Source organism: Ostrea edulis, chromosome 2 (assembly GCF_947568905.1).
Source record: "Ostrea edulis chromosome 2, xbOstEdul1.1, whole genome shotgun sequence".
In the NCBI taxonomy this organism is placed as follows: Eukaryota; Metazoa; Mollusca; class Bivalvia; order Ostreida; family Ostreidae; genus Ostrea; species Ostrea edulis.
Window position 1 is genome coordinate 70,367,701 of NC_079165.1, and position 15,300 is coordinate 70,383,000.

Sequence of the window (15,300 nt, forward strand, 5' to 3'; positions counted from 1 at the left end):
CCGGGAATCAAACCTGGGACCCCTGCATTACTGGTCAGGTGCCTTAACCACTGAGCTATCCAGACCGATATCCACGGTCCGTATAGCCCTACATTCCTCCCTCCTTAATTTGTCTTCGGCCTCGAAGACACACACAACCCAGGTTCTTTTCGCCCCTGGTAGGGCAACCTGCAGTGTCAACGGGTGGTCAAAGGCACCAACTGTGGTATATATACGAGAGAGGAAAAAATTTGTGGCTGGACCGGGAATCGAACTTGAGATCCCTGCATTACATGTACAAGTAAGGTGCCCTAACCACTGAACTATCCATGGTCCCTATAACCCCGATTACTACATCCCATTGAACATCTTTAGATCCTCACAAACTTTACGATTCCAAGTATGTAACTCGCTTTGTCAAAGATTTTAGTGAAAGTTTTCATCTACTATTTACAGATTAAGGGTAAACTAATAAGAGTTTTAGTGCAAGATCCCATATTTCATTCAAGGGTCAAAGTTCAAATACGAAACGTGATAATTGATGTTTGAGGAGTACATTACAAGTATCATGGACAATATACTAGTAGCTTTTCAAAAACATCTTGAGGTTTAAAAGCTTTGTGTGACAGAAAAATAATAGAAAGAATGTCTTTACACAATTAGGTATGAAAAACCTGATAACTGAAAGCAAAACATATCAAAAATCTATGCAAAATTGCTACTGAGACCAAATTTTTGATGAGGGCAATAATTCCAATGTTATTTATTACAATTGTTTTGATTGGGCAGATAAATCTAAACGAGAATTTACACATCAATAAATCCAAAAACGCTATGTATACATACGCGCTTGAAAAAGAAAAAAAAAACTTAGTGCGGGGAAAGTATTCAAATTATTGAAATTGATAATGCAGGGAACGAATTGGAATTATAAGAATCAAACATTCTTTTTGAAGAATTTATCGATGTGTAAACTCTGGACATTTTACCCACTTAACATAAAAGTGCTTTGCACTTTTATTCAGTTTGTGAGTAAAATGTCCAGAGTTTACACATGATAAATTCTTCAAAAAGAATGTTTAATCCTATAATAGAGGCTAAGCACAAGAATGTACTCTGGACACAAAGGAATTCCTGTAGTCTTCAGTCAGGAATGAGTATGCCAAAATTTACCTACACATAATTTTTCATCACCCCTAATTTACTCTGTATTTCATTGCATAACAAATTCAATGTCTCACATGCTCTGTGTTGATATGAATATTTCATGTAATGGGGTATGATTTGTAAGTGTGTGGGATTTCTGGAGGACAAAGGCATTGTGTCCATTGATCAAAGAATATGACAATAAACTCTGATATTGGCTGTCAATTTTTCTTCCTTAAAAAAAAAAGGAATTATGTAGAATCATAATGTTATGAATGTAGTGGTTGTAAATCACCCTGCAAAATTGTTGTATTTTCACTTGACAGAAATCACCCAGCAAAATTGTTGTATTTTCACTTGACAGAGTTTTATAAATGAAATCCACAACTTTTTAAAATGTGCTTTTTATCGCGTCATGTAAATGATTGTGCAGCTGCATTTGAAGGAAATACAAAAAGTGTATTTTTAACATTTATTTTCAGTATTTGACAGATTTAAATCACTTTTATTGCCCATTTGATTAACATTTCTGTCACTTGTTCCTGATGGATCAGAATGTTCATCTCCAGAGCTCACAACATGGATGTCACTTTGTATGTCTGACTTTTGTTGAGTCAAATCTTTATTAACATTTAACTTTTCTATACCATTTACAGCTTCATCAAGACTATTCCGAGCACTGGCATGTGGACGAAGGTGTGAAAATTTTCTTTTGTCATCAAAGTATGCCTTCAGTAGCACATTGTGGAGCTGTCCAGTAGTATTGGGAGGTTCTGGTTTTACTTTTGGCCAAGGGTTGCCTATTGGAAATAAATAATGGAATTCTATTATTCAGTTTTTACTCTAAAACAATAAATTTTCATTTGCATAGTTTGAAAATATTTTGGATTAATCATTTTAAAATACAAAGAAGGGTTAAGTGGCAGTCTGCTATAGAATATGGATACATATGTTGAGACGAGTAATGAAAGTAGATATGGACCAAACTATCCACTGTAAAAAGTAAAGAACTCTAATAATCAGTTTTGGATGGATTTATTAAAATTCTGGAAAAAAAACTTGTGTAAATGTTAGGAAAAAAGTATTTTTTCTGAGGTTATGCTTAAAAGCAAATATATTATATAAAATTAATGAAAATTTTGAAGTATGAAAAGCTTTTTTTGATCATGAAGCGAGATCAATGTGCTTGTATCTGCACTATGTCAGGAAGCTTTCGTGAAAATTTTTAAAGATTTTTTTCTATTTATTAGTCATGTAAAACTTTGATCCCCTATTGTGGCCCCATCATACCCCCAGGGGTCATGAGTTTAACAAACTTGAATCTGCACATCTTCGCTAGACAAGGGTTTTCAGTCCACTTCGCTCCCCATAAACCGAAAACCCTTGGCTAGCGAAGATGGAATCTGCACTATGTCAGTAAAGCTTTCATGTACATCTCAGCTTTTCTGGCTTAGTGGTTCTTGAGAAGATTTTTAAATGACCCCAACCTATTTTTGCAGAAGAAGATTTTAAAAGATTTTCCCTATATATTTGTATGAAAAACTTTGATCCCCTATTGTGGCCCCATCCTATCCCCAAAGATTCCCCCATATATTTGTATGTAAAACCTCGATCCTCTATTCTCGTCTCATCCTACCCCCGGGGGCCACGATTTTAACATACTTAAATCTGCACTATGTCAGGAAGCTTTCATGTAAATCTCAGCTTTTATGGCTTAGTGGTTCTTGAGAAGAACATTTTTAAATGACCCCAACCTATTTTTGAGAAGAAGATTTTTAAAGATTTTCCCTATATATTTGTATGTAAAACTTTGATTCACTATTGTGGCCCCATCCTACCCCTGGGGGCCATGAATTTAACAAACTTAAATCTGCACTATGTCAGAAAGCTTTCATGTAAATCTCAGCTTTTCTGGCTCAGTGGTTCTTGAGAAGAACATTTTAAAAGATTTTCCCTATATATTTGTATCAAAAACTTTGATCCCCTATTGTGGCCCCATTCTACCCCCAGGGGCCATGATTTTAACAAACTTAAATCTGCACTATGTCAGAAAGCTTTCATGTAAATCTCAGCTTTTCTGACTCAGTGGTTCTTGAGAAAAGATTTTCCCTATATATTTGTATGTAAAACTTTTATCCCTCCTTGTGGCCCCATCCAACCCCCGTGGGCCATGATTTGAACAAACTTGAATCTGCACTACATCATAAATCTCAGCTTTTCTGGCTCAGTGGTTCTTCAGAACATTTTTAAAGATTTTTCCTATATATTTGTATGTAAAAATTTGATCCCCCCTTGTGGCCCCATCCAACCTCTGGGGGCCATGTTTTTAACAAACTTGAATCTGCACTATGCCAAGAAGCTTTCATGTAAATTTCAGCTTTTCTGGCCCAGTGGTTTTCGAGAAAAAGATTTTTAAATGACCCCACCCTATTTTTGCATTTTTGTGATTATCTCCTCTTTGAAAAGGACATGACCCTTCATTTGAACAAACTTGAAAGCCCTTCATCCAAGGATGCTTTTGGCCAAGTTTGGTTGAAATTGGCCCAGTGGTTCTGGAGAAGAAGTTGAAAATGTAAAAAGTTTAAAGACAAACGTATAGACAGACGGACAACAGGCGATCAGAAAAGCTCACTGGAGCTAAAAAGTAAATAAAAATAATTTTTTTGTGTATCTACTTGGTATATTTTCTGTCTGTACTCTCAAATTAATTTGTAACAAATATAGAATTACATAAATTAAATAGCTGTTCACCATACCTTTTAATTCAAGACAGGCCATCTTGTACAGGTACTCCTTTCCCGGCTGTAGCTCAATGCGATATTGCTGAAGGTAGGGCTTATTTTGATACATTGGATGACTGAATCTAGGTACGTATTCTTTGAATAGCATATGAACTAAATCCTTTTCCTTAACACAAAATAAAGAGAAATCAATCATTAAATATAAATTTTGAATCCTATCACGTTCAACCTGTTTTTAAGATTAATACATATGTAAATGAGATATCTAAATTAATAATTCAGTATTTTTATGAATAAAGGAGCTTAAGACAAACCCAACTCATTTTTTCCCCTCTCATTATAGGAACCTGTACATGTACTCAAAATGTGAATGCAATGACAACTTATTGATAGATTTTAATACATGTACATAATTATATGTATCTTGGTTTGCAGAGTGAAGAATTGGTTTGATCATATAAAACTATGAATAGTGTATTCTCTCTTTTTGAAAAAGAAGGCCAATGAGAGGATAATGTTAAGAAGTGTCTGCAATTGAAAAGTTCATAATGTGGTTATTCACAGTTTCTCCATCTACAAGGAGTTGTGAGAGAGGTGTCTCAACTTGTAATGCTATCAAAAACAAGATGAAAACTGTAAACTACCGAGTCTTTACAAAATCAGCTGTACATAATGACATACGACACACCTCTTGAGGACTTTCGTGCTGAAAAATGTGTTAAATAATGGTTTGAAAACTCTATTGGCACCCCTCGTTCTAATGGTCACAAATTAAAAGTAAGAGATGATGATGAATTTGACATGTTGTAAGTGTCAAATAAAGAAATTCGTAAAACTGGCACTCTGTAATGATTGGTGATGTATAACTATTAGGGAAATAAAAAGATTGAAAATTTAAATACTGGTTTTCATTCAGCCACTTGATGATGAAAGGTGAAAATAACAAACAGTGATCAATCTCATAACTCTTTTAAGAAATACAAAACAGAGAGTTGGGCAAACATGCATGGACCCCTGGACATACCAGAGGTGGGGTCAGGAGGAGTAAGCATCCCCTATTGACTAGTCACACCCACAGTGAGCCCTATGTGTTGATCAGGCAAACAGAGTAATCCATAGTCAAAATCTGTGTGAAAAGAACCGCTTAACAATTGGTACAAAAACGTCAGAGAGAATTTGACCCAATGATAGGTTGTATTGGCAAACTAGATCATTATAACAACCAGAGAATTTGCAAAATGCTGACTTTAAACGAAAATGTAGAAACCTCTGTAACATCAACATATTTGTCAGTAGCCTGCTTCCATTTAAAAACTGACCATACATAGAACAAGCTCTTGCATATCGAATTGGTTGAGAAAACACCATATGCAGGTGATAATGGAATATTGCTACATATGGGAAGTTGATGATGGAGAAGCTAAAATCATCCCATTTGTCATAAAGTTGACTTGTTAGTTTGCTGTTAATATTCATTTTCAATATTTTAAAAATATTTAAGTACAAAGCAAAGGTAATATCAAAACAACAACAAAAAATCAAATTCAACCTGGACTTCGATATTTCTGAGTGGAACCTAACAAACATTGACTCCTAAAGTCCTAGACTTGAGCATGAGCATGTGAAAAAAAAAAATTCAACCCCTGCATACTGATGACAGACATTACATAATATAATCATGTTATATTAGAACTATATGACTGTTATAGACCTGTCTTAAGGAGCAGTCACACCTCACCGGATAGCATAAACGGACGTCTCACGGATAAAATTAATTATGACATAATGCTATCCGTTGATGAAAGTCATTCCCGCCGCTGCTCGGAGCTTCTGCAATCGGTGTTTAAAGTGTATAAAACGCATAACAACTGCATGATCACTGAACACGTCCCAGGCAATTAACGGTCGATTAACGGACATTACCGTCTGAACAACAGACAAGTACCGGATTAAATGAACATGGGATACATGAGACTGATATAACGTTCTTTCAATGTTAGACTAACGGACTTGTACCAGACATGTAACTGACAAAACGGTTATAAATCCAAAGTGGATATTATCATTCTCGCTGACATATTTCTATGATGCCTCTAAAAAGATCTACAAATGTAAAGGCAGGGCACAGGGAAAGACCCCCATCTCCTCCCTTTGACAATGCTGGGTATAAAGGCAGACCCCCAAAGATTCACAGGTAGAAATCCTGTCCGAATCTGGAGGGATTCCCAAAAGTATTAATTACCGTCTGAATATTGGACAATTACCAAATTAAATGAATGTGGGACGCATGAGAAACTAATGTAACGTTCTTTCAACGTTAGGCGACCAGACTTGTACCGGTCTTGCGGACCTCCATTTTACAACCGCCATTCACCATTTTCATGCATTTCTTGTCCATAAAAATGTGGATGGTGTCCATTACATCTTCGGTTAACCTGCTGCATGTCTAGTGGTAGTACGGCCATGACTCATGTCCACCAGACATTAACAGATATAAACTGGAAAAGTACAGGAAAAGAAACACATAAGTTCCGATTAAAACACATATCTGCCGTACTTTAAGTGGGCTCAATAGTCCAGTGGTGTTCATATAAAGTTTTGAACATGCTCAAAACTTTCCGCTGGGTAGACCAGACTTCATCGGAAAAGGAATGCATTAACCGAAAGAAAAAAGGACAAGAAATGCAAAGGAACGAAGACGAACGGTTTGAAAATTTTGTTATCTGTTGGAATTCCGTTAGCGATATCCAGTGAGCTAGTGTGACAGCTGCTTTAGAGTCAGAACCCTAAGGTTGCAAAATTCACAATTTTGGTACATACTTTTCCGTTTTTCCTATATCGTTTAGACATTTAATCACTATGACCATTTTGGCCCTACCCTGATACCAAAATCCCTGCCCCTGAAACATTTACAATTTTGGTAAAGAGCTACCTGCTCTATATGACTATGCATTTAATTTTTCTTATAGATGTGTGGTTGTAGAGAAGAAGATTATTGAAAATTTGTAAATTTTCTAAACTTTTTGCCAAGCCCCTATCGCCCCTAGGAGTGCAGAAGTCCTGAAATTTACAAATTGTTCCCCTTTGTCTCAAAGATGCTTCATACCAAATTAGGAAAGAATTTTAATGATAGTTATCAAGAAGAAATTATCAATTACCTTTTTCCCCCTTCAATACCAACGGAAAGGTCTTATAACAAGGAATACTCATGTGAAATATCAAAGCTCTATCACTTACTGTTCAAAAGTTACAAGCAAAGTTAAAGTTTTCAAAAAGTAGGTCAAACTCCAAGGTCAAGATCACGGGGGCAAAACTTTTGGTACCCCTGGTAAGGTCTTGTCACAAGGAATACTCATATGAAATATCAAAGCTCTATCACTTATTGTTCAAAAGTTATTAGCAAGGTTAAAGTTTTCAAAAAGTAGGTCAAACTCCAAGGTCAAGATCACGGGGTCAAAACTTTTGGTACCCCTGGTAAGGTCTTGTCACAAGGAATACTCATGTGAAATATCAAAGCTCTATCACTTATTGTTCAAAAGTTATTAGCAAGGTTAAAGTTTTCAAAAAGTAGGTCAAACTCCAAGGTCAAGGTCACGGGGTCAAAAATGTTGGTACCCACGGTAAGGTCTTGTCACAAGGAATACTCATGTGAAATACCAAAGCTCTATCACTTGTTGTTCAAAAGTTATTAGCAAGGTTAAAGTTTTCAAAAAGTAGGTCAAACTCCAAGGTCAAGGTCACGGGGTCAAAAATGTTGGTACCCACGGTAAGGTCTTGTCACAAGGAATACTCATGTGAAATATCAAAGCTCTATCACTTATTGTTCAAAAGTTATTAGCAAGGTTAAAGTTTCAGACAGAATGACAGACAGGACAAAAACAATATGCCCCCCGATCTTCGATCTCGGGGGCATAAAAATAAATGTAGCTTACCAAACACCAATGATTTGCCAATTTCATCATTTCTGGATCCTCTGGTCCCTTTTTTATAGCTCTTTCAATAAGCTGAAAATTAAGGAATATTATATACAGTGTATATATATGCATGCATATGTCATACATTTTTATAAAGTGAATATTAATATCAATAAACTATAAACATTGCAGCATAAGGCATTACATTGTCATGAATATTACCAGAAATGGCCCCCACCTTACCTCCCAGGACCATGATTCAAACAAACTTGAATCTTCACTGCCTGAGAGTGATTCATCATACTAGTCATAGCCATGTTGTTCTTGAGAATATTTTCAAATCAGCAATTTTTCCCTTGTATACATTTAACTGGTATCCCAATGCCCAAATACTAATAATTTTTCCCAATTTTGAGGCTAAAAAGCACCCAGTAACAAATATTTAAGTCTGTATGAAATGTACGACTCAAGTTATCTAACTTCTTCAATTCCTCTACAATAGAAAGCATCTAGATAAATGAATCGGTGCTCATTTGTCAAATTGTACAACAATGAATGTCTGTTTATTCTTTAATATATTGTTTATTCAGTATCAATTTTAAAACATATGCTATTATTTTCCCCAAATGAATAAATATCAGTACCATTCCCATACAGTGAAAAAACGCTGCAAATTTTCTCCTTATGTATTCCCATACTGAGACCCCAAACCACCCCTGGGGCATTGATTTGGATAAAGTTTAATCTGCACTATCCGAGGATGCCTGCATATCGATCAATATGACTATCATGGTACAGCTGCTCTTGATCAAATTTTTTATTCTATAAAAAAAAAAATCGCAAAATATTGCCTTGTAGGAATTTGATCCCCTATTGTGACCCAAACCCTACACCCCTGGGTCATGATTTGAATAAGCTGGAATCTACACTTCTAGAAGATTCTTGCATATTATTATATACCCATCAATGTATCGTTCTTTGATACTGTGGATTTCACAGCGTGTGATCCGGTTTTCCGGTTCACCACACTGTGGTTTTCTGATTCCATATCAGTATCCTCTGAAACTGATGCCATTACAATGACGTCACAATGCATCAACGCAATGTTATTTGTGGAAAATATGGACCGCGTCACAAAACAAAACTACGTACACAAAACATAATTTCATGGTATATCTGTGTTTTTGATAATTTGGATTACATTTATTATCTTATAAATGTGGATTTAAAATGCAGAAGGGGTATATAATAGATTTATCATTACGTACTACAGTAACTTGATCCGAAGAGTTGGGATTCACGACTCGTGTGATATGATGATCCGCGCCTGTCAACTCGAATATTGGCACTCATTGGCTGTCAAAATGCACTCGCAAGCTCGTGCATTTTCACAGCCAACTCGTGCCAATATTCACCAATATAAGTTCAATAACCCTTTTATTATATAGTTAAGGTATTTATTTGTTAAATTATATCCATTTTCACTCAAAATACTCCAAAATAGACGAGGATTCATCAATATTGGCATCTGAGGTGAAGGTGTGCAATATCAGCATGCATTTCTTAACTGTTCAATATTAAGCCCGTCATTAATGCATGAAGCAAACTGATTTTGTAAATGGGGACATCATAATTTATGTACAGTAAAACATTTTGTTTAAATAAATGAATATGTTATCAAATACCGGGCTCTGTCAGATTCGGAGGACCGTCGTCTACCATTTTGGCTTGTTTACGTCGTTACGGTAACGTCAATATTGAACGCTCATACTTGGAATGTTTCGGGCGTACACAATTTACGCAATGCAAAGTTAGCGTTCAATAAATTCTCAAGATATTGAATGCTAACATTCTCTTGATTTTACAATATACTATTTATTAGCTATATAATAATATATATTTACAGTATGATTCATCATGGCCCTGCTGTTCTTGAGAAGATTTCTAAAAATTTCCCACATATTATTATTATTATACCATGTAAAACTCTGGTTCCTATTGATGCCCCATCCTATCCCTGGGGCTATGATTTGAATTAACTGGAATCTGCATTACCTGAGAATACTTTCATATCAATATGACTAATCATAGTCTTAATGTTCTTGAGAAAATTATTTTTAAAAATCAATATGTAAAACTTTGATTCCCTATTACACCCCATCCTACCCTGCCCCCCTACCCCCTGGACCATGGTTTAAACAACTTAGAATCAAACCTATGTAAGGATAGTTTCTCATAAATTTCATCTTTTCTAGCACATTTGTTATTGAAAGAATTTTTTAAATGACCCCACAATATTTTTACCTTTTCTTAATTAATCTCCCCTTGTAAGGAGGCATGGCCCTTCAAATGACCAATTTTAAAATCCCCTTTACTAACGGATACTCTGTCAGACTAACAACAACTGTATGGTCACATGTAAGCATGACATAGTCCACTAAGCGACTATAACCATAAAAATAACCAGAGACAAATTTTTACAGTGATTTTTTTCTACCCACTGGTACCGGTACCCATTCAATTAGGAAAAATAGCGTCAAAATCGAACAAATTGGGAATTTTCTACCAATGTAACGGCAAATGATTTTAACTAAAAGAAAAGAAAAAAGAGAACAAAACAAGAAGTAGTGAATTGGGAATTTTTAGTCTCAAAATTGGGCAAAATCAATGGTTTTTGGCATTGGGAATGGTACCGTTTATCGGTATCAGTTATATAAAGAAAAAAATTGCTGTTTTAATGCAAATAATGGCAATGAACATTCATCAGAAATACACTAAGAGCACCCAACATTTGAGTCACTCTTTCAGTTTCACATAAACTAAAACTTGACTATGTTTCAAAGTTAACTGACCAGAGTCAACTTATAGAAAATGTTATTCAGGGCTAGAAATATTATTTTAATTCACTGGTCACTTGGGCTATCAACAAAATTAGATAGGTGCATATTTGGGGGTGGGGGTCTGTGCATACATGTACAATAGTGTTGAATTTATCGATTTATTTCAAACTATCATTATATTGAAATGTGTTTTATGTTCAAAGGCAGTGCTGTTCACACAGTTTTACAAACTTCAAAGGTTGTGCAACAAGGCTTGGGCATTTTTATTACACAATTTGTAACTTGGAAAGATTGAGAATTGAAATTTAAAAAGGTAGAGGCAGTTGAGAGCATACAGTTCAGAACATTTCGCACGTCAAAGATTAAGCAAGTCACAGTAAAGGCAACAGAAATCAATTGTATATAGCACAAAAATATTTCAATCAAATTCATGTATAATATGTTTTAAAGATTTAAAATCAAACTCTGGGAGAAAACTAAATGGACTAGCCGTTTCTGCCACCTAATTTCATTCATGTCCTGAGTATTCAGCAAAAAGATATTGTTTAAATTGAACCTAAATTATCAAAGCATGAACATTACAAAATATGTACATACATGTAGCTGTGCTCGCTCAAACTGTAGCATCGTTGAGATATTAACGACGTTGCTAGTTTGCTTTAGATTTTTAACACTAAACGTGATGAGCATCATGTTAAAGGGAAAGGCAACCCAAAAAATTTTTACGTAATAAATGATAATATTAATTATATCAGGGTTTGACATTTACTTTTTTAGCACTAGACCAGTCGGGCTACTTCAAATGATTTTTGCTAGACCTGACCTTACATCCACTTGCCCATAACAACTTTCCAGAAACTGATAGTTTCTCCATATTTAAATGTACTGAATTCAAATGACAAACATTAAGTTTGCATGAACTAAAACGTACTTAATTGTCTCAAAATAAAGTTTTAGTCTCGTCATTCAATTTAACGCTTTCATTTTTCAAACACATTTTCTGTTTCTTTAAATTCTACCCGACATGGACATTTTCTAGTCAATTTAAAATAAAATGGCCTCAACCGTTTTTTAAATCTATTTCATAAGTCTTGCTTGGTTTTTTCCCAACCTTTTACTTTTTTTCTCTTAGGACATCTTTCCTTGAGGACGAGAAGTCGTATTTGAATATAGAGACATTCCCGCACATATGTCAACACCGAAAAATGGCTGTTTACGATTAATTTGATAAAGTTTAACACTTTCTTATATTTGATTCAAATAAACTGAGTATTTAAAAAAAATGAAAATAAATTCATCTAATTTAAAAACATAACGTTACACACATTGACATTGAGTAGATGTCGTAAAACATCACTTCCAACTGCGACTTATTTATTAGAACTAAAAATAGAGATTGTGTCATCATGCGGTTCAAAATTGCTCACAAACTCTACATTTATCCTTTTTTATTTAAGAATAAAATATCTTATGGTTTAAAGTAAAGTTTCTTTTTTATTTTTTCAACACGACCAGTCGGACTAGTAAATCGACATTTTACCCGACCGGACCTATCATTTAGTAGACTCAGTCGGTTGGACGTGCCTTGGTGTCAAACCCTGTATATTATAAAGATTTGTCACATTATTCTGTTGATACATGGCCTAGATAAGCCTTAGTACTAATTTTAAAACGTTAAAAATTGAAATTCAGACAAAAACATCTCCCTCAAAATATCTCGGATCGTTAGCAGCTGGTTAGTGAAAACACTGACATAGATCCTCAAACACCTGTCAGCGTGTTATAAGATTTTGTATAAGCCATTGAACAGTTACTTTATTCTATGAAAGTATATTGTGATAATTCACGCACATCGATACTGATTAACACTTCCATGGTAACATTGAATGGGTATTGGTGTAGACTTGTACTCATAGATTTTGTTTGAAGGTTTAGGATTAACATATTTTAGATACAAATCCATGTCTGTGTGGGAAATAAATTCAAGTCTGACCAGGATTCTAACAGTAACACAGCTGCCCAGGGGAAGAATATATTCGATGTATTGAAGGTCGCTACTAGAAGTTACACACATATATAAGTTTATATAGTTTCCTACTTCATTTGATTTTATTAACGTTAATTTTCTAATAGGGTCAACACAGATTTTTGATGCAATATGCTTTCATTGTGGAGACTTAGATGTGACCAATTGTGAAGAATTCAGGAGACTGCAAGAAGTTTGCTATTGTTCGTCCCATATGCCAAGCATGTCTGATTGGCGGTGGTAATTTGAAATATAAGATAGATTAATATTGATTTAATTGTTAAGCAAGAATTTTTGTTGTTAAAGACTATAATTTACGATATCAGTAAGTAATACTTTATTCATAAAGGCAACAATGTTGTTAGGGTTGCCTTTCCCTTAAAAGAACATCACCTATAGCTGGGAATTCCCTACCATAAACACAAAAGTCTGCATATTTATTTCATTGTTTTGGTAGAGCAAGTGAATTTCAATGTAGGACATATAAATTTTGATTTGTCACTTGCCAATAAAAAATATTTTGTCCATCCATGATGCATAAATAATAGTCTGAAAAAAATCTGAGGAAATTCGAACTTACTGCTTCTGTGTACTCTCTAGTTTCGTTAATTACTCCCCAGCTTCCCTCAATCCTCTGAAAACGAAGAAGCATTGATATAGTTTTCTGCAAACGCCTCTCCCTCCCAGGCGGACCGGAGTCATGCCCCATGCCCTTGGGTAACTTTCTTGGACGGTTTCGAAAAGCAAACCGACTCATCTTTTCGGCAAATGTAGGCAAGCGGTAAATGTAGTACGACCAAAACCCGAAAGTCCAGGATAACGATTTTTGCATGATTTCTCTCTTAAAAGTTGATAGAATGACATAAAACTCATTGTGGTAACTGTTTGTGACCTATTAAACAAGAATTATATAACTTTTTCTGGGAATTCTATAAAGAAAATACTGAACCAGAGTTTTCGGATACCAAAAAGCGGTAAATCTAGTACGTTTTATAAATGCCGAAACATGAACACGATCGCCGATCTTGTCATTTATACCGAAAGTCCGCGTTTTAGCATTATAGACAATATTGAATCAGACTAAGTTCTAGATATCTAAGGTAACTTAAATAAATCGCAATTGCATATATGGTACATTTATATGCGCATTTTATTGTGTCACCCTACATATTTTGTAATGATACCTGTGTAGTACACGCACTCGGCTTTTGCAATATTTCAATCCACTTTGATATTGCAACGGGACTGTCTAAGGGTTAGTCCCGTACAAGATTTAACCTCCGAGTCCAATATGAAGGATGAAGAGATTTCCAGTGTTTTAAATGATTTATATAGTATAAAAATATCAAGTTAGACAAATTATAAATATAAACCAGGAAGCTTGAGAGGGAGTGTGACTTTCAAATAGTTACCGTAATTTTGTCCCTGCCCCAAAATGCTGTTTATCAATAATCAATCAAAATTTTGTCTGTCTGTCTCTGTATCTAACGTTCTTTTATATATAATCTAAAACCCGGCCGCGCCCAACCTGGACGGGCTCTAAGCTAAGGGAGTTAACTCTAAATAAAAGAAGACTAATAATGGAAAGTACATGTACCTAACGATAAAAATACATTATCAAGCAAAATATATACAAAACCATCACAATATATACACTATAAATAGTGTGCTTCTTTTTAAACTTCGGTTGTTGAAGCATATATATTCGTTATTGAATTAATTGAATAATTTTATAATTCAATTATTATTTTGATGCAGTGTAGGCTACTAATGCATACGAAATGTGATTTAAAGTAATCACATGTAATTTATCGAAGAGAACCGACGAATTTTAACATTATCATTCCATCATCAGGACGATTAAAGACTGCACTATCATAATTCCCCTTTCTTTCTTAATCAAAATGACACACTTTTTGGGTTACATTATTTACTTTAGGGAGTATAGTTTGTTTACTTTCGGAGTTTAGATTTTTATTCAAAATAACATGACTGGATGAATGGGGAACCTTCGCGTGGCCAGAGCTGGACAACGGAATCAATTCATTGTTAATTACCGACAGACATCCTCAACTATCGTTTTACACCTACGCGTACGCTGTTTAGGTACGAATTTACCAAACTAAGGGGACCTACTTGTTCCGATTAAAACAATATCACGATTACAAAATAAGGCAGTTTTTATTATACTGTGTTGTGGAAATCCCAGATAGTAAGACAACGTCGGGCGAACGTTGCCCCCCCCCCCCTTTTTTTAAAATTTTTTTTTTTTATACAACGTTGGGCCACTGTTGGTAGTCCTATATTGGCCCACGGTCATTTTGCTCATCGACCCAACGTTGGTCCAACATGTTGGCATACTGTTGGGCCAATGTACATGTACATGTAGGTATAATTGTAAGCCAACTTACAGCCAATATTGGTAGTTGGTTGTTTTGGGTGGCCCAATGTTGGCCCTTTGTTGGAATGGTGGCATTATTGTTTCGCTAACGGAGATAATATTGTGAGCCAACTAACAGCCGACGAATAGACTGGTTGGTTATAGGTTGGCCCAATGTTGGTCCTTCATTGTTTGAAAGGGTAGGTCGGATATTGGCGGTTATTGATCTAAAGCTTCTTTTTGGTTGGTCAATATTGTTGGCTATACTAGTAAC

General features: G+C 35.1%; 1 protein-coding gene across 1 annotated transcript; it reads right to left on the reverse strand.

Annotated features, from left to right (window-relative positions):
• Window positions 1-1,583: 1,583 nt before the first annotated feature.
• On the reverse strand, window positions 1,584-13,436 carry LOC125681892 (uncharacterized). Its single transcript, XM_048922146.2, has 4 exons — window positions 13,227-13,436; window positions 7,799-7,870; window positions 3,882-4,032; window positions 1,584-1,925 (listed from the first exon to the last, which is right to left on the reverse strand). The coding sequence occupies exons 1-4, from the start codon at window positions 13,401-13,403 to the stop codon at window positions 1,591-1,593; spliced, it is 735 nt and encodes a 244-aa protein (XP_048778103.1). The 5' UTR covers window positions 13,404-13,436; the 3' UTR covers window positions 1,584-1,590.
• Between the last annotated feature and the right edge of the window lie 1,864 nt (window positions 13,437-15,300).

Excerpts from the sequence above, each read along its gene's own strand:
- LOC125681892 (XM_048922146.2), bottom strand. The coding sequence starts at position 13,403 with ATGAGTCGGTTTGCTTTTCGAAACCGTCCAAGAAAGTTACCCAAGGGC. Across the intron at positions 4,033-7,798 it reads TGGCAAATCATTGGTGTTTG|GAAAAGGATTTAGTTCATAT; the intron begins GTAAGCTACATT and ends TTTTGTGTTAAG. Across the intron at positions 1,926-3,881 it reads GGCCTGTCTTGAATTAAAAG|GCAACCCTTGGCCAAAAGTA; the intron begins GTATGGTGAACA and ends TATTTCCAATAG.